The sequence below is a fragment of the Pyrgilauda ruficollis genome, unplaced genomic scaffold, assembly GCF_017590135.1.
Source record: "Pyrgilauda ruficollis isolate IOZ18807 unplaced genomic scaffold, ASM1759013v1 scaffold93, whole genome shotgun sequence".
Lineage (NCBI taxonomy): Eukaryota > Metazoa > Chordata > Aves > Passeriformes > Passeridae > Pyrgilauda > Pyrgilauda ruficollis.
In genome coordinates this window covers 2,418,552-2,438,519 of record NW_024531377.1, presented here as the reverse complement: position 1 = coordinate 2,438,519, position 19,968 = coordinate 2,418,552, and the positions used below count along the sequence as shown (strand labels likewise).

General features: G+C 40.7%; 1 protein-coding gene across 1 annotated transcript; it reads left to right on the top strand.

Annotated features, from left to right (window-relative positions):
- Positions 1-6,229: 6,229 nt before the first annotated feature.
- GTF2A1L (general transcription factor IIA subunit 1 like) lies at positions 6,230-17,537 on the top strand. The gene is made up of 9 exons (XM_041489404.1): positions 6,230-6,250; positions 8,069-8,170; positions 8,471-8,594; positions 9,954-10,009; positions 11,005-11,098; positions 12,293-12,900; positions 14,380-14,655; positions 15,480-15,569; positions 17,421-17,537. The coding sequence occupies exons 1-9, from the start codon at positions 6,230-6,232 to the stop codon at positions 17,526-17,528; spliced, it is 1,479 nt and encodes a 492-aa protein (XP_041345338.1). The 3' UTR covers positions 17,529-17,537.
- The last annotated feature ends 2,431 nt before the right edge of the window (positions 17,538-19,968 follow it).

The window sequence follows — 19,968 nt, the reverse complement described above, 5'->3', positions numbered from 1 at the left end:
TCTAGCAAAAGTATGGTTCCCTTAAAGAGCTTAAACATTGTGCAATGTTTAAAAATATCAGCGAACAACATGATTCAGGGACATGAAAGAATGAGATGGGAAATTGCTAGAATATAAGTAAAAACATGAAAACATTTATTTTGGGACAGCTTCCTAGTATTTGCAATGCCTTGTATGTGCTATTTTATAGGACTATTCTTTCCTTAGCAAAAGCAACCAGTAATTTTTTACAATAACAAGCATAACATGTTGTAAGCGGTGCTCATGCTCCCTGCTGAAGCCTCACTAATAAAAATAAAAGCATTGGCTCAACATTCTGCTTTGCCATCCCAAATCCCAGTGTGATTCGGTATTTCTGGTTGTGAGTGGGTACAATCTAGTATTACTTTGCACTGTGATGGCCTTTTTGGTTTAATTGAGAATAACTTGCACTTCCTTTCCCAGCAACAAAAGTCCAAGGGGAAAAGGTCGGAAGAAGGGATGTGCTGGGAATAGAAGAGCTGTGTGAGGAGTGACCAGCAGTGGGGGTAAGAGAGAGGAAGCAGGGAGCGAGCCGGGAGCTGGCAGGAGAGGGCAGCAAACAGAGCGTGTTTGCACTGAGCTGTCTCTAAGGAGAACTATGCCTCTCTAAGTCAAGTTGAAAAGTTTACCAAGGAAAGGGACTGAAACAAGAAAGTGCGGGGTAATCTATGCAGAGAAGTGCCTTCAAGGGAAGGTATTGAGAACAAAGATGGGAATGGCTGCGGGTGGAAGTGAATGATCTCCTGGGCTGGGAAGGAGGAGCTGAAGCAGCTGGAGAAGGAGCAGGGGAGCATGGCAGAGCCGCTGCAGGCACAGCAGGTGGCTGTGAGACTGATGGGGGGCAAGGGAAGGTTCCCCACCTGAGCACGGCAGTGCCAGGCCAGGCAGGGGGCCTGCTGGTTTTTGGTTTCTTTTTTCTACCTCTGTCGAGGTCGGGATTGAAGACACTTGAGATGATAGTTCGTGTTCAGACTCAGGTGTTTATTATTTCTTATCAATGTTACAGTCTCACAGCAGTGACTTCTGCAGTCTTTCATTAGCAAGGCACAGAATGGCTAACTAGCTCTTGTTACAAGGTCTTTTAAGGCTAAATGATCCAATTAAGATGACACCTAAATTATTTTCACTTTTAACCCAATAACTTCCCTCAAAGTCCGCACTGCGGACTTTTCTGTCCAATTACAAAATACCACCCAAATCCATGAAGAAGAAGGTAAAGAAGAACAACCTGCCTCCACCCTAAAACCTCCATCTTGCTTCATATTTATTACTATATTCTGAAACCCCAAACTCTAAGTTTTCCACCCTGTGATATTACACACTTCTAACCAACTACACGCCTGTAATCCCAGTGCTATCAATCAATTTTGGAAGCTTGTTCCACGGCCTCAGGTCAAATGCAAGTGCTCTCCTGGGAGTCGGAGTCTGTCTGTACAGAAAATGTAAAATTCTCAGTATCCAGAATTCCAAGAGGGGCCCTGCTTTCATACAGTGCATCCTGCCATTGTGCACCAGGCAGAACTCGCAGGGCCTGGAGCATCCCTGTTTGACACTGCACCGCTCTCGGTGGTGGTGACCTGTTCTCAGGACAATCTTGCTCATGCCATGGAAATGATAAGGTCAGTGCTGTAAGGAATGCAATGAATATATCAAACAAAACCCAGCAGTAAAGAAGGAAGGATTTAAAGCAAGAATTTAGGCATTAGCCTGGTGATATCCAGAGGTGAGCTACCACTGTAACTTTCTTGGACTGCCATCTGGGAAGGGACCTTCATGTGTCATCTGTAGTATGGAGCAAATGTCACTGTCTAAATGGAAGTGATGACACTGGGACTTACATGAGACTTCATCCGAAGTGGAGGGAGTGAACCACTGCCTGAACAGAAACAGGAAAAGGCTGTTTTAGCCCCCTCCATCTAAATCCACTACTGAATATCTTGGATGCTAATTATGCGATTATGATGTCAAAATGAGAGTGCAGAAAATCTGCTCTGGGTAGGTCTAATCAAAAGTGGAGCTGAAGGTGAAAAGAAAAAAACAAAAATGGAAATGTGTGTACAGTTGTGTATCAGGACAACAGGAGCCCCTCCTTGTTTTCTCAGAAAAGGAAGCTCAGGAATATGACCTTTAGCAAATACTGGGGTCCTCATATAGATGCTTCCCACAGCCAGTATGACAATGAAGGTTACTCTCCATACAACTGAGTTATTCCTTAGCAGAGTTAAATTGGTATTAATGAGGCAGTAAGAAGGACAGCCTGACTGCTTAGATATGCTTCAGCCTGTCTCTCAAAGTCACTTGATAGGTGATTTTAGTGGTTGCTTGGTGCTGCAAATTCCACTGCTGGTGCAAAGGTCTGATGTAGTCACTCAGCTTTATTCCTCTTGAAATTACCAAATGCAAAGTTAGGCAGAGCAAACTGGCCTTGACCAAAACAGGCTATTCTGCTTTTATTTAACTTCACACTAAAAGTGCTGGACTTCTGCAATCATCTGCTCAACAATGAACTTCCAGCAGCTAATTCAAATAAGGAAAAATGATGTTTCTGGCATTTATTCTCCCATTGCACTCTGCCTCTGTGTGGTTCTGCACCACCTGGTAGCTAATCTCTCTCCACTGGAGCCAGGAGCAGATGAGTGGCAATTACAGACAGGTGAGGAAGGGGTGAGATTTCATCCACTGATGAAGAAGGGTAAAAACAGATGGTAGGGAAAGGACTTAAAGAGCCACAAAGGCAAAGACAATGGACAAAGAGGAGGGAGCTGAACTGTGGCTTTTCTTAGGCCTTTTCTTAGGTCAGGAGGTTGAGGTCTCTCTGGGAAAAAAGGGTCTCTCTCGGAAAAAATACACATCTGTACATCATACCCAGGGCAAGCAAGCAGATAGCAAAGGAGGTGAGGGAACAGGGGCTGAACCAGCCTGACGATACCAGAAGGAGTGTGATAGAAAGGCACAAGAATAAGCACAGTGAAATGACCCCTCCCCATCCCAGGTGGCTGCTGTTTCCCTTTGAGGCTTTCTGTCCCCATAAGGCATATGTACCAGGGTGAGTATTTAGGAGAGGAAAGGCTTGTTTCATCCTTAATTAGGCTTACTGATATTACATAAGTCTTTGGGCTTATTGAGGAGCTGAGATATACAGTACTATTCAGTATATTCAATCCATCAGACTGCCATTTTTATATAGCAGTTTGTACAGGTCAGAGCCCTTCATAAACCACCCAATGTCCTGAAAATTTGTCATTACATTGAATTAAGGGATAGCTCTTTCTAGAGTTCCGATAAAGTGGCTTAAATCAGGTAAAAAAAGAGAGGCTCTTGAAGAAACAGGAGTCACACATGATAAATGAAAAAGGAAGAAATCACAGGTCCCAGTATTATCTGTCTCAGAACTCCAAGAGAAATGATGGAGCTTGTAACAAAATCATGCTGTTAATAAAATTGATTATGAGACTGGAGTGCTATATATCTATGAGTCAACAGCTGAAAACAAAGGGAACACATTAGAGGATATCTTTAAAATGAAATTACACCTCTGCTCATGTCATGTTATCTCCATGAGGACTGCCTGGATTCTGCAACCAGTTCCTCCTAAGAATGATTGCCTTTACTTGGAAAGAAAAGGCAAGATGGTGTTTGTATAATTTGCCTTGAGAAAGAATTGTGCAGCCCTGCAGTTGTGTGGCTGTGTTCCTCTCCAGCAGCAATGCTGGATTTAAACAGGAGAGGGCATTCATGACCAAGTATCTGAGCGTGCTGAGGGCTCTCCGTTTCTTAGAGGAAAGACATTTGAAAATGGTAACTTTTTTTTTTAATGATTAATAAAGGCTTATCATCCAAAAATAAATCTTCTCTAGACATCATGTACCAAAAGGAATATAAATAATTACAAATTAAAACCTGTCTAGTAAACGAATGTTTGAGGTGCCCTTAAGCCGCACTATCCCAAAGGCAGACAAAACCCCTGAAAATCAGGAGGGTTTGAACAGCATGCTAATATTTTCTTTTCTAAAACTCTGGTGAGCTCTTAGACTACAATGGGGAGAGCTGGACTGGAAGCTGAATCAAGACTGATGAAATGCCAGTGCTGTTCCTGGCTGCCGTTTGTGAGCTTGGGCAAGATTTTTGGTGGGTCTGTGCCTCAGTTTCTTCTCTTAAAAGTGGGATGAAAAGTTAAGAACTTCCATAAGCATGAAAATGACAACACTGTTGGCAGGACTTGGATGGTAGGTTAAGCTCACCACATCAAAGCTAGCCAGTCAGTAGGAGTAATGCTAGTCACAGATATTTTTATATTTTCCCCCTTGTTCAGAAATGACTGAATTTTTTCTGTGCATACCAGGCTTTCTCATGCTGTTCAGCTGACAGTGCTTGGATGAAAAGACACCTTCCCTAGGAATTTGTAAAAGAAATTATATAAGGTGTGTTGTTGGGCCACAGATGAAAATAGAAGTGTCTTGGTTAGCAGGAAGTGCTCTCTGCAACCTCCCTGTGCGGCTTGGAAAGTTGTATTCCCATTCCTACTTTATCCCCAGTGATATCTGTGTACTTTAAGTAGGTTTGTCCCAGCTTGAAGGGAGCTGACATGACCTGGTGACAGGCCAGGCCAATTATTCACAATCCAGAGGGTACCATTTAGAACAGATGGGGGATGCCCACAGTGCCTTGTGGGAATGCAAATACAGACACATGCTGTCCGCCTCAAGTGCAGGTAGGGATAATTTGCTCTGGTCTGCAAGTTTTCCTGTGGACATGGGCAAAGTCACCTGACCACCATCTGAGACAACTGAGCAGCCCTTTGGTACCAAACTCCCCAGCTCTCCTTCTTTTGGAAGTTAGGTGTACAAACTGCTCTGGTTCTAAGGCACTTTGTAAACCCTGAGGTAAACAGAGGGAGGTAGAAAGCAGGGAGCTCATTTATGAATCTTTTCCCTGCACTTACACCTTTTAGAAGCCCTGAACAGCGTGCTGGCAGGGCGGTGGCTCTGGGCCAGGTCTGGCTGCCTGGTGAGGAGGTGGCAGCCAGCTGCAGGATCCCCATCTGCGACCTTCATGGCCCAGCAAGAGCCTCAAGGCTGCAGCTCCTGCCTGCTATCTCTGCTAACAGGACAGGAAAAAAAGTCAGGAGAAGAATAAGGACACTTTTGGTATGCACTGGCCCAGGCAGTTTCAAATGAGCACTGTGCTTTAAGGAAAAAATATGGGTTATTATTTAAATTATTCTGTAAGCAAAGCAACATGGCTTGCCTTTTCCTCACAATGATGGAGGGCATACAGAACAGCTGAATATGCAACTGCTGTTTAATTCAAGACTTAAGCAGTGTCATTAAACATATTTTCTTGCAGAGAAAAATTACTTCAATAGCAAATTGCATTTGTCTCACTTGTGAAAACACAGCTTATTAAGGGTGTTGCTTCTTCTATTTTGTAGGTGCTAGTCTGGCTATTTAATAAAGGGTCTGACAGTATTTTCATTAAAATATTTTCATTTTTCAGGATGTGTAAGCCTTAAAAATTAAAGCTTAATGGGTGAGTCTCCTTTTTCACAAGCAAACAGCACTGCAATGACATAGCTACCTAAAAAATGAAAAACAAAGGAAAATGAAAGGAAAAAGAGATTATATTTCTAGGTTCTCTGAAGCCTCAGGGCAACACCGACCGAAGGTGCATAAAGACCTAAGTATATATTCTTCTGCACATATGAGATTAATGAACATTTTTCCAGATTAGTAACTGCTAAATTAGTAGATCTCTGCATTAACATATGAACAGATTGCTGCAAATGTAAGCAATAATTGAGTAGTTGTACCAGATTGCTGCTGCTTAACTGCAACGCTTAGCTTCAGCTATCCCCGTTTAGGAGGTAATCACCACTTCAGGGTTTATTAGAGCAAAAACGCTACGCGTTTGCAGCCAGCTTTCCTGGGAGCATTCCTGCCCCACGGCAACACCTGCGGCTCTCCAGGTAACTCCTGTGCTCGCAGGGTGATGCTTCAGGCTGCAGCCTGGAGCCCAGACCGGGCACTGGCGGCTCGCTCTGAGGTTTAGGGTCTGGCTTTAGCGTGACGTGCCCCAGAGCCGCGGGGTTTTGGGGTGCGCGGGCACAGGAGCGCTGAGGGCCGCGGGGCAGGGCCCGGGCGGGGCCGGCCGCGTCCTCCTGGCAACGGCGCCTTAAAGGCGGGCGGCGCCGAGGCGGCGTGCCGCTGCCATGGCCCACGGCAGCCCCGTGGTGAGTGGCTAGGCCAGGCCAGGCCAGGCCAGGCTAGGCTAGGCTAGGCTAGGCTAGGCTAGCGGGTTTTGGCCGCTCCTCCTTGCGGGACACAGGGGACAGAGATGAAGTCGCCTCCCGGCCTGGCCAGGAGCCGCCGCCCGTTCGCTGGCGCGGGAAGCCCAAGGCCGACATCGAAAGATTTTTTTAATCATCATTATTATTTTTTAATTTCTTAAAAAAAAAATTCTGTTGAAAGTGACCATTTGTGCACAAAGGGGTTGTGGCAGGGGTGGCCCTGCGTAGCTGCGGGTGCGAGGGACGCTGTGGCAGCTCGGCCGAGGCCTTTGTGCCATGGCAGGTTTTGGCCTCTCCTTTCCGGGGGCTCCCTCAAAGGACGGGAATCCCAGGAGAGCCTCGGAGGCTTTGCTGGAATGGGATGTGGATGAGCCCCTCCTGCCACCCCACTGCACACGAGTGGAACCGGAGTTGGACAGTTCCCAGTATGGATGGCCGGTTCTGGCGAAGGAGTGCCTGTGTGTAAAGGGATTGCGCTGGGGTACAACAGCGTCTGTGCTGTAACCATTTTTCTCTAATTTGCAAGCATGTGCTGTTTGAATTTTACAGTTGCTGTGTGCAGTTTTTATATAGCACAATAAATATTTGTACTCACTGTAGCTTGGCAGTCCTGGGGAGAGGAATAGGCCCGTTGAAAGGTTTACATTTAGATTCTCTTCTGGATTAGCAGTGAAGGCAGAGCATTTGACATATAGGCTGATCAGCAGCTTTTAGTGTAGAGGTACAATAGGGAATTTTTTTTTCCCTCTTCATCTTTTTAGTATCCTGAAAAAATGCTGGGGGACTCTTTGGAGGTTGATAAGCCCTCATAAGACACATGAGTATGGTTGTTTTAAAGTAGTTGTGTTAGTTGCTTTTTCCAGAAAGTATAACATGTTAGTTCTTAATCTCTTCTTTTCTTTGAAAAGAAATTGTTTGTCATCTGCACTTTACAACAACTTTGGATAAGTAAAATATGAATTTGATATTTAAAAAAAATTATTATTAATCCAGAATCTTGTAAGGTTTCCTAAAATATCTCAGCTTCATTTTTCACCTTGTGTAGGCTATTCTGGTGGTAATGAGAATCAAAATTAATAAGCTTTAAATTGCTAAAGGCTTGTTGTCTTACACTTGCATTGGAGTGTAGGAATCTTGAAGCTCATATGCATCTGCTGTCCAGGTCTGACTGGAGGATTAAGATTTAATCACTGACATCATGGGCAGAAGAAGGAATAAAATGTTCTGTTGGAATCCTATTGGAATGCAAGATGAATGATCTCTATTGATGAAAGTAGTGTTCAAATTTCCAGTTAGGTTACTATGCAGCATCAGACTGTTTCCACAAAGAAAAAAAAAAATCTCTGTTACTTTTTGTGGGTTCCTCACATTCTGCTTCTGATGGAACTGACAGGGTTCATTTTTAATAGCTTGTATTATTGGTTGGCCCTTAGATTAGGAGCAATGATTCTAGTATGATACAGTGGGGTTAGACAAGCTTGTTTGAAAATACAGCACAGCAATGGTTTTTGAATGTTTGTAGTGTTTTCTTAAGCATTTACCAGATTATTGGTAGCCTAAACAGTAATTTGAGGCTCAAATCCAGTACTTTTTTAGAGAATGAGTGGACTTGCAGACCTCTGCATTCAGTTTATGAAACTGATCTGTTTTTGCTGTTCAGTTTGTAACAGCAATTTATGAAGTGAGATTATACTTTGTGCTATCTTCAAATGACTCAATGCTCATCTTAACTTGAAAATATTTATTTTTTTTCTAATGTAGCCTGAGCTATACAAGTCCATTATCGAAGATGTGATTGAAGGTGTGCAGGAGCTCTTTGCAGAGGAGGGTATAGAGGAGCAGGTCCTGAAAGACTTGAAGCAGGTTTGTTGGGTTTCCTTGCATTAATAACAGTTGTGTTTGTGTTTTTCTTTTGAGATGATGGACCTGTCAATTTCTTTGCCCTCCAAAACATGCAAACTCTTGCCCTGAATTAAGAGTTACAAGTGTCCTGTGAGTGGTGTGGGGGCTGCTGGGAGTGGAAATTGGTTGGTTTTTGCTACCCTGTTTGTTGGATAGAATCAGTCAGTTTACTCTTGGAAAAGCTGGGAATACCTGATTATCTTTTTTGATGCAGTTTGTTTTTAAAGCTGATGTTTGTTGACCTTAATAATCTTCCTGCAGCTTTGGGAAACGAAGGTGACACAGTCCAGAGCAACAGAAGGCTTCTTCAAACACAGCCACTGTTCTCCACGGTTCAGTCTGCAGCTGCCACACACTTCTCACAGCATTTTGCAGACTTCAGCAGGTCAGATGTTGCTGAACACAGTGCATGCAGTTTAAGAATATCTCATTGATTTAGGGATATTTTTGGAAGACTTGAAATAATCTTGGTTTGTGTATATATCTTATGCATATATCTAGCTTGATGTGGAACAGTAATTATTTGAAAGCAGAATTTGACCAGTAAATGATGAATTAAGCTTTTATAAACAAATAGGATTCTGCATGCTTTTGATCAGCTGCCCATTTCCAGTGGCAAAACACGCAGAGAGTTTTAGCCTCCTTGTCTGCAGTCCAATAGTGTAGCACTTGAGTTGCAAATTTACCTGCAGGGTTAAGCTCTCCTTCCCCTTTTAACATGTGTCCTGACGTGCAGAGGTTTTATGGCACATTTGTGCCATGCAGTTCTGCTCTCAGGTTGGGGCTTAATCTCATTCTCAGTTTGTTAAAATGTAATCCCTTGCTCAAACAGAAGAGAGGAAGCTTTTTAGTTTGTCTTTGTTAGTTTTTCTAAAAGCAGCATTGCTGTTGCAGAGGAGTACTTGACTTTCACACAGTCTCTGACATCAGGACCTGTCCTTCTTAATGAAGTCCGGCTGAGCACTGTGGTATTGTTGTGGTAGAGTGTAGTACTCAGCTGAGACTTATCCCAAAGTGAGAGGTTATTAGGACCTTTGCCCATGAAGGACAGACCCCATATGAAATGATTTAATGAAAATCCATGTTGTAGTGTATTTCAAGCTTGGGCAGGCATTCTTTATCAGTGGGGTTCTTTACTTTTTTTTTTTTTTCTTCCTTTCTTGCGTTTGTTTTGGTTTTTTTTTACGGTCTTCCTAGTTAAATGAACTGTTTTTGGAGGCAGGTGTTTTATTAGTGCTGTGTGACTAAAGGGAATATACTTTTGTATTTGCAAGCTATTGGAGGTTTTATATTTAATGAGCCGAGCCTTCTTACCCTTAAGTTTTTAAAGGGCAATACTAAGGCCAAGCACTCTGAGTAAATCTATTTGTTTCTAAAAAGGGGATTTGAATTGCCTCATGGCTAGAGACTTTCAAAGTGGTTAAGGCTACCTAAATTGCTTGCTCCTAAAAGCCTAGGAAAGTTTTCCCTTTGCCATTTTTTCTCCCATGGAATTCAGTATTGGGTGCTGTTGAAAATCTTCTCCTACTGTTCCTACTTTTAGCATCATTGGATTTTCTCTGCTGTGGAAAAACTACTTGCATGTTTTCCTCAAGTTGACAAGGCAATACTCGTGCTCACTAATGAGGATGAACTGAAGTTAGATTGCTTTAGTTTCACCCGTGTTTGCTGTAAATTATTGAATGATAACTGTATCCAAGAAATTAATGTTTTTTGTAAAGTGCCTTTTTAAATTTTTCTACAGCTTCTTATGTCATCCAAGCTGGCAGAGGTTTTCAGCATTTCACAGCAGGAAAACTGGTATGTAGCCGTAGTGATGTTTTACTTCAATTTTGATTATGTTGGACTTCTAAATTTTTTTAATTGTTTGCCAGTTATTAATGGGCTTCAGGAGGGAGAGTTGTAACATTGTTGCTTCTGTTGGAGCAGTGAAAAAGGATGGGCTGTACCAGCTGGTTCTGCAAGACCTGAAGCCAGAAATGTTGGAAAAACACAGCTGCCTGTATTTAGCCCATAGGATGAAAGTGTAGTGGAAATGGCACAGCTACATATACTTTTTAAAGAAAAAAATTATTACTGTTGTTAAAATAGTGCATGGCTGGGAAATACTACCACTCGGGAAGCTGGGAGCAGCATTATCTGTGAGGTGTAGAAATCATCCAGAAGGAAAATGAGTGTTTTTATAGTTGATAAGTTCGGAACTCTGGACATAGCAAAATTTCTTTGGGGAGCAGCCACTGATTGCCAGAGCTTGATGAACTTACTGAGTGCCTCCTGAGCCTCCAGCTAAGTAGCTTGTCAAGTTGAAATATAATATTGGGAAGATGTTTGTGCAATATGTGTGTTTCCTGATTTAAAAGCTGGATTTCCTCAGAGCAGCTAGATTGAAAGGAAGGTGTATATCCAACTCTTTGCTTCCCAGGAGGAAAAGAGAATATGAAGTGACTTCATAGGCCTAGGCAAGAAGCCTGTGCTGTGTGGGGTAATGCATAAACTTAGGTAAAAGTGACTTTGAGTAGAAAAAAACACCTTTCTGGATGGTGGGTACATTGAGGGGATTATGGAAACAGTTGCCTTAACAAAAAGGGAGTGTGATAGCTGGAAAGCAGGAAACACTTGGGGCAAGCCATTGCTCTGTCAGTGCAGAATACTCTTCATCTGTCTAAATCTCAAAAGCATGGTGCAGCTTTCCAGTGAAGATGACCACAGAGAGGCCCTCACTCCTGTTTCCCATGGATACTCCAGGTGTGGCACTCAGTGTCCTTTCCTGCCTAAACCCAGCTCTTGTGTTGCAGGGGCCCCCACGAGTGGGTGTGGCTCTTGCTCTCCCTTCGTGTGTTGCTTATCCTTTACAGATGCCAGCTGGAGTGATGCTGCAGCCAGCACCAGGTAAGGGTAACGAGGGGATGTCAAACCTTGCAGTGCCTTGGGGATGTTGAAAGACAATCCCAGGGACAGTAGATGAAACAGATGAGAAGTTAGAGTAGAGCCAGTTACCCTCCTCTTTGTACTTTGTTTTCGTAGTGGCTGCATGGGGGAAGTAACTGCAATGATTAGTTGGTGTGTCAGTTTTACAACACATAACAAGTGTTTTCCTTTGTCAGCCCAGACACAGGTGTCTCCTTCTCCCTGTCTCTCTGGGACAATCTTTTATGCTGTCAAAAAGCTAAAGGCACTGTGCTGCTTCAGAAACAAAATTGATTTCTTATTCAAATAAAATCCAACTATCCATTAACTTTTTTGATCCCATTCTTTTGGTGATAACACTGCCTGTACTGCTTGTGCAAAAACTGCTTGTATTGCTTAGGTGTGATGAGTGGAAGGCTTAGTTCGGTCATTGACTCTTCTCTCAAGCAGCTGTTCTTTGATGAAAACTGATGTCTCTAGTTATCTGTTTCAGGTATAATTCCTGATGTCATGAGATCTGTAGATTGGTACCAGTGACTCTGTCTGTGTGAGCATGTGTGTTTCCCCACAGAAGAAAAAATAAATGAAATTTGGAACTTGGCTCTGGCATCTCAATTCTAACACTGATAGTAATAACTTTAAGCATTCGGTATTCATTTAAGTATTCAATGTTTGGGCTGGTTTTCTTAATAAAAGATATGTAAATTAGGGGTTGTTTGGTTTCTTTTAAACTAAAATAGGCAGGTTTTTTAGAGAGAATAACTAAATGTCCTGAAAGGGATGAACTCTCCGTCTACCTATGGACTAGTTTACTGTTTCATCTTGTATTCCTTAGTTTCTGAAATGACATGGAAAAAATTAAAACCCAGGGTATGTATTTATTTATTTATTTTAAATCCAGTATGTAGTTAAGTTATTGAACTTACTGTTGCAGGGTACTGTGTAGGCCAAGCCCAAAAACATGATGGACTGGCTGGAAGCCATGATTCAGAAAGCTTCCGAATGCCTGATTTTCAAGGGCTGGAATTGTGCTTGAGGAAAGTTTTTCTTTGCAGATGTTCTTTTTCTCATAGTTTGCCCTGGTGTTTGCTCTTGTTTTTAGTGGTGACAGGTCAGTGGCCTGGGTGAGCCTGTAGTTTCACCTACTGAAGCAGTTTTAAACTCTTCTCTCTGCAGGGCAACTTTACAAGGTGAATGTGCCTGTTGTGGTCACACAGGCCTCAGGAGATGGAAGTGTTCTCCACTACCCTGTGCAGCAGATGTTTCATCCCCTTGGGCAAGCTTCAGTTCTGCAAACCAGCCTTGCCAGTGTCACACAGCTGAATGCATGTGCTGCCCATGCAGCTGGTGAAACACTGCAGCCCCAGGAGACTGCTGTCCAGCAGGCTGTGCTGTTTAAACCAAGCTATGTGGAAAAACAGCACCTGGAGAACTCTGCTACCTTGGTCCAGCAGCCTTCTGTGAGTCTGCAGGAATTTGAAATTAATGCAGTGTTGAATCAGTGCAGTGAATCCACAGAAAAATTCCAGCATGACAACCTTCACACAGCTGTGTTTACTCCAGAATGCTCTGAAGGACTTTTTATTGATGAATCCTTGGCAAACAGCTCAAGCAGTGTCCTGCTGGATGTGGAGGGGCAGCTGGACATGGAGCATCCGGAGCTGCTGCAGCAGCAGGTGTCTGATGATATCATTGACCTGATTATTGCAGGGGAAAGTCTGGATGAAAATGCATTTCTAAAGGATCAGGGCAGCATGGCTTCCTCTGACAAGGTAAGGCCTTTTGTTTCTCAGCTAATGAAAATACATATGTTAGAGGGAGTTGTTTGAACACATTTCTGAGTGACAACTAGCACCTCTAAATGAGAAGAATAAAAGTTATTTTGATTTTATGGTTCAGTCTTAAGCTTGTTTAGAATAGCAGTAGCTGACTGCTTGTTTTTACATTAAGAATTTGTCAAAAGTACTGCTAAAATACTGTGATGAGGATATCAATTTGAAAATACTGAAAAATGTAATGGATAGATAGAATATATTAGACTTATTGATTACTTTGAGAATCATGGGGATTTTTTTGTGACTAAGCAGACATGAAAGACTCCTTGAGAACTTCCATATCATTCTGGCACTGATCTGCATATGGATACTGGTCAATTGTGGGCAAAGTGCTTTTGCAGGATCAGCTGGGATTAATTTTAACTTGTAATGTGTGAAGAACATTAAAGATGTATTGAGAATGCATTCAGAATGAAAAGTCAAATTTGATAAGTGAAAATCTCCTTGAAGAAAATGTATTTCCTTGGGGAGAAAGTCCTGGATAAACTAGAACTCAGCTAGAGCTGTGTGGGAAACTTGAGTGATTTTAATTAACAAGCTGCTTTCCTGACCTCATCTAATTTTAGTGCCAGAAATTATTTGCAGATGTTTGAAGTTCAGGCTGGCTCGGTGACTTTGAGTTGTAGTGCTCATATGTGATTGAGACAAATTTATTAAATGCAAATTTAATGACAGTAATGCCAAATGTCTGTAAATAGAAAGTGTAATGTTGCTCATCTGAACTCTGATGGCAGCATGATGAAGACTGTCTGTAGTGAGAATGGGAGGTCAAAACAAAGTGTTCCTTTCTTGAACTAGAAAGTGTATGTGGATGGGAATTAACTGCTACAATAAAGATTTAATGAGAAACTGGAGATGGCTGAAACCTTAAAGCCCTTTTCTGCTCCTGTGAATGCTCTGTTTAGGAATTCTGTCACTTTTATGAACAGTAACTTCAAGTACTGAAATATTTACTGTCTCTCCCAGCTTTTTATATCTTATTTAAACAAAGCATTTTGAATGAGTTGAGGGAGAGGGATCAGTTCCTCTTGACTTTTATTTCAAAAATGAAAATTGTTATTTTTGGGGGCGGAGGAGTAGCTTCCATTTTGGTTTTTATGGGAGGGTTATTTTTTACAATAGAAATTCTAAGTGTCCACTTGATTGTCTTTGTTTTAGAGTTGTTTGAGTACAAGGGTGTTTAGAGAAAAGGGTAAGAAATTTTTTTTCTGTATTGCTGAGGAATATTTGGCTTGGGTTCCATTTAAGTTAGATGCCACACAATGTTTATAAATGTACTCAGGTTTTACAAGCAGTAGGACCTGAAACTCTCATATTAGTGCTCCAGGCTTGTTGATATATTAAGCAAAAATCTCAGGCTTTGTGCTGAACATGGGTGGTGTTGATTCACAAGCTGTCCCTGATCTCTTTCATTCGTGTCCCGTGGAGCAGACAGAATCTGATTTACCACTGGAGAAAGGTCTCTGCAGTGACATTGAAGGCATAAGTCAGCTCGATGGCACCGGGGATGTTTCTTCCAAGGAACAAATACCACATACAAAAGATAAAGAAGAGAATGAATTCATTGGCTTTATTGATTCAGAGGATCTAAGAGTTCTGGATGATGAGGAAGACTATGATGAAGAATGTGACAGTTCTTCAAACCTAGAGTCCAGTGGCAGTGATGGGGACAATGAAGACCTCCAGATAGACATAGTTGAGGAGGTAATTTACTTTTAAGCCTTTAGAAGCACATAACAATATTACATCTCTCAACAGTTGAATTGTTGGACCTAGAACAGTTCCTGGTTAGTTTGATGCAGGGCATGCACAGTGAGGTTACAAACCTCTGGAGATAGGAGGTATTGCAGAGAAATTACTTGAAAGCTCATTATGAGGAAAATGGACAAATGAAAGAACTATTGGAAAGTCATTTGTTGATTGGATGAATTAAAATACTTAGCTATCAGAATTAAAGCTTTGGTGTAAAACCCTGGCCTCAGTGGAGTGGAGTTCTGCTTTTGACTTAAGTAAGATATTATTTAAAGAATTAGATTTAAATAAGATTAATTTAAATAAGATCAGGATACAAATCTAGGCTTCCTTTCCTTCTGAGGCACCACAGGGAATTAGACAGAGAACAATATGATACAAGAATATTGTTCTCTGTTTAATGCCCTGTGTTTCCTAGGTTTTTGTTTTTCTTAAAGATACGCAATTTTGTGTCCTATGGATTTGTTTACAAGAGCATCAACTTGTAGCATTTGGACTTCAAATAAATACAACTTGATCAGTGTTTCAGTTACTGGGATCTGCTGTATCAATTAGGAGTCTTGCATTTTTGGCCCCTGTTTTTGTTTAGGGTGTTTTGGGTTTCGAGAATGCAAACATGTAAAAAGTACTTGTAAATGAGGTTGGTGCAATGCGGACTTCACAGCCTCCAGGTCTTGATTTTTGCAATGATAACTTTATTGTTCTGGGAATGTTTAATTCGAAGTATATTCGTTGCTATTCTGAAAGAGTGCATAAAACAGAATTTTAATCCCTAGGACCCCTTAAACTCTGGTGATGATGTCAGTGAGCAGGACATTGCAGACTTGTTTGACACCGACAACGTGATAGTTTGTCAGTACGAAAAGGTACAGTAATACACTTTTGTCTTTGTTCTTTAATCATCCTAAATAATACCTGCAGCAAGTCCATCTCTGCTCTCCTGTCAGTGCCTTTTGAAGAAACTCTAATGCTGTAATGGAGTGTTTAAATGATGTGTTTAGCTGACAATAATCTGAAGACTTTCCTACTGTTTTCTGAAAAGAGGATAATCATAATGGCCTATTAAAGGAAAAGGGAACAACAAGTCTGGCAAAATTATGATTTGTAAAGGTGCAAAAGCTTGTTTATTTCCTTAACTTTTAAGTAAGATCACCATCTCTATGGATGTATGTAGGCATATTCAGCTGTGAATTAAGGCTTTTAAAAAGGATAACAGAGTGGTGTATGTACTTTCTTTTCCCTTTTTTTTTGTCTTTGTAGTGTTCACTGAGATATTTTCCTACCAGAATTTTGTTGTGTCTCAGAAACAAAGTAGTCATTAAGTGCCTTATTGTCCACCTTTGTTTTAATGTTTAAAATTCAACCTTACTTTGAACTCCTGAAGATGAAATTAAATCCTTTTAACCATTGTATGGTTTTGGATGCTTACATGTCAGTAATTTAAAAGAGGAAAAAAAGGGCATATTTTAAAGCAAATATGGTGGTTTAAGAGTATGCCTTGACTTTTTTTAATATTCTTTCAAAAGCGTGCCTAGACATAACTTTTTGTGTGTCTAACTAGGCCTGTCTTAATGGTTATCTGTGGTTTAGGAAACAGAGAAGTGGTAAGAAAATTGTCTTTCTGAAACTGTGCCAGATTGACTGTTCCTGAGACCAGCTATTTTGGAAAGTTATAGGGATATGTGTAGAAAATGCCTCTGAAATGAAGCTGTTGGTGTCTGTATTGTATTGAAAGGTACACCAAGTTTTGCAGCCTCAGAACTCAGACATTACAGTTGCTGTAGGTAGTGCATGCTGTTATCAAGAGCAAGTTTTGTCTGAAATAAGCTGAAAAATTGCCTGAAAATCTAAAAGAAACTACTAGGAAGGTCAGCACTGGGCATGCCTTACAGGAAATTTAATATCAGATGTTATTAGAAATTGGGAGTTACAGAAGCTGGGGAAAGATGTTGGTAGCTTTCCCCTTTGCAATACTGATTTAATAAAACATGTTGGCCCAGTAGAAAGTAGATCAAACCTGTTATGTCTTAAATTACCTTGTTACCTTTAAGACAATGTTGTTGGCAAAATTGCTGTCCTGTTTCTTTTAGTTCTGGAACTGAAAACTGATGCTGACAGTTCAAGGAATTTTCTAATTTAAAATTCCTTCTTTTAGTATTAATGAAACTTTCTGGAGTATGGATCTCTTTGCAGGCATTTAAAAAGAAACAGAATATGCAAATTCTTTCTTACTTTTTAAAAAATTTAAATAGCAGTATTTGCTTTTAAGCCAAATTTTGATGCTTTTAGCCTGTTCCTAACACTTCCGTGCCTGCAACATTGCTTTGCCATGTGGAAAGGAAAGCACTGCATTTCAGTTAAGCTACACTCGTTTGCAAGGTGTGCTGTGTTTTGGGATAGCCCTGTTACTGTGCTCTTGTCCTGCTGGTGTTGAGCTGTCATAGGTAACACTTTTTAGGGGGAAGTTGTGGGATAGGAGAGTGGGACAGGATGGGATAAGATTCAGGAGGTTTCTCTCTTGGGGGGGCTGGGAGTTCTTTATACACAGCTGAAGAATGCTTCCATTGAGTATTCCATTGAATATTTTGTGTCATAACAATTTTAAAATAAAAACCAAGTGTGTAAATAGGTTGTGCTTAAATCTTGTTGGTTTTTTTTAATGACTTGTCTAATTTATATTTGTGATTTCATTAATTTTGATTATTATTTTTCATCAGATACATCGAACTAAGAACAAATGGAAGTTCTACTTAAAAGATGGAGTGATGTCCATTGAGGGTAAAGACCATGTTTTTGCAAAAGCCACTGGAGATGCAGAGTGGTGAAACTTCACTCCCGTATGTCCTTGAAGGCTGTGGCATGATTTCCTTATAAGCCTTTTGTGAAACAATTGGGCTTTCTATTGTTGTGCCATTCAAAAAAAAAAAAAAATCAAAAAACAAAAACAGCAAACAACCAAAACTGAAAAAAATCCAAACTCCAGAACAACAAATCTGTGATGAAAAAATATGCAAAATCTCTGTTGTTAATTTGTGGTGTTAATCTGTTTAGTTTGCAAACTAAACCACTGTACTGTTAGCTACTCAGCTGTCTTTGCTGTTCTTTTCTGATTATTTCATTTTTTTCCAATGAAGAAGCATCATTGGAATGAATAGCTTTAAAGTTTGAAGTGTTATATCTGTTTATAATTCAAGAAGGTAAAGACATACTTAGTAATTAGTAAAGAACTACTTATTGGTTATAATCAAATAAGTTTTAGTTCTGTTATTTTTCCTCAGCTCTTAAAAGCTGAGGTGTGAGTTGAAATATAAAATTACACTGTTATGTTATTATTTTCAAAGACTTTTGAGTTGAAAAAAAAAAGCAATATCTATCCAAGTCTGAACCTGTGGCTGTTTCAGCTGCTCACTCCTCTTGATTTTTTTAGTTGCTTTGTGTTTTTTGGACTTCAGTTTAAGGACATGCACTCTAGATGCAATAAGAGAAATGTCTGAGAAAGATCCTGGAACTCTTAATATATGAGAATTATTATTGTTTACTCTGTACTAGCTATGTCTACTGAGATGCAGTGAGTAGTGTGATGTAACATTAAAATGTGATTTATTTTCACTGTCAAAGCAAAGTCATTTAAGTTTGCTACTGTACATCTCCACTTTGTTCTAGGACTACAGACCAATAAGCTGTGAATTATACAAATGTGCATAATAATAAAAGTGTCATCTCATGTACATTTCTGGCATAGAGTTGTTTTTGTTCCCTCAATACGAACTCTGCTTAGAGAAATGGGTACAAGCCTTGCACGTGGCAGTAGCTCACCCTACCATGAGAATTGCATTCCTCCCAACATGAACTTTTTGTTAGTTCTTCTAGAAAGAAAAGTCCAAAAAGAAGCTTTGGGCCCTTGTCTTTCAGAGCTGCAGCTTTTCCCTGGCTGGCTCCTGTTCCTTGTAGGGCAAGATGGGCAATTCCATGGTAAAGCTGCAGCCAGGCTGTTTCAGAACAGGATCATCCTGCTGGAAGAGCAGTGCTGCACTAAGGCACACCTCCCCCTTGGCTGCTGCTCCCATGTCTGCTGGAATGAGGCATTGTGAGGCATTTTGTTTATCTCTAATCCCTGAGAGGATGCAGAGGCTGGGAGAAGGGAAAGAAAAATCTGAGAGTGGGAGAGAATGAATTTATGGAAGAAATGAAGGGAAAAACCCCAGCCCTTGTTCATAATGGTGCAAAACCTTGTGCTAATGCCATAAGGCAGGAAGTAGTTCTTTAAAAATTGAGTCTATTACATGCTTTTTTTGGATGCATCTGCTACTTTCCAGTGTCAAAGACAGGACCCTGAACTAGAGCACTTGAACCAAGTGTGACATTCCTTTTGTCTTTTATAGATGCTGCTGCTGGAATGTGAAGAATTGTGTGTTCGGAGGCAGTTAAAATATTCCAGTGTAGGATTTCTTTTTCCCCATTCAGATGACTTGTAGCTGCACTGAAGCTATGCTTCAGACCCATAAATGCACAAAAAATGCAGCTCTTGCCACATGATAGATGCTTTTAGGTTTCAGCACTCTCTCACAGGCTCTGAGGTGCTCATGCTCTGTCAATGTGCATGTTATGAACTGCGGGACCATTTCCAATGTCAGACAAGACTGGGAGCAGAGGTAGTGTGGCACAGAAATCCATGGGACAGGACTGGATATGCACCATTCACTTAGCACCACAAAGGCTCTCAGTGGTGCTTCTGAATTTGGCCTGTTTTTCCTGGTCACTATAAAATGAAGTTGCTAAAGAGCACTTAGTTTTTAGCTAGTTTTAAAGATAACATTAGTAAAGAATTACAGCTTTGAACAAGACATTTACAACTAAATACACCTGAAGTCAGGAATTTTTATACTGAAAAAATGTTTCTTATTAAAATGTAAGCTCTAGCCTGTGACTTGAACAGTAATCAGTGCTTTTGATCTGAATAGTTTATGAATTAATGTTTTTGATTGCTGCTACTTACAGTTTAGGAAACATATTGCTGCAGATGTGACAGGATGAGGTGTGTAATACCAGTTACGGCCTTCAAAGATGCTTCAGTAAATGGCTGTCTATACCTTTACACAAAGAAGGTAAAGTAAGAATAATGAGATAGAATAACAAGAGTAACTTGTATGAGAAGCTCTGTCATGAATCAAAATCTCTTATTAAAGATTTATGTATTTGCTTACTTTTGTGCATAGACAGATTTTAAGTATATAAATTATATTTGATGTTTTGTCAGTTTTTTTT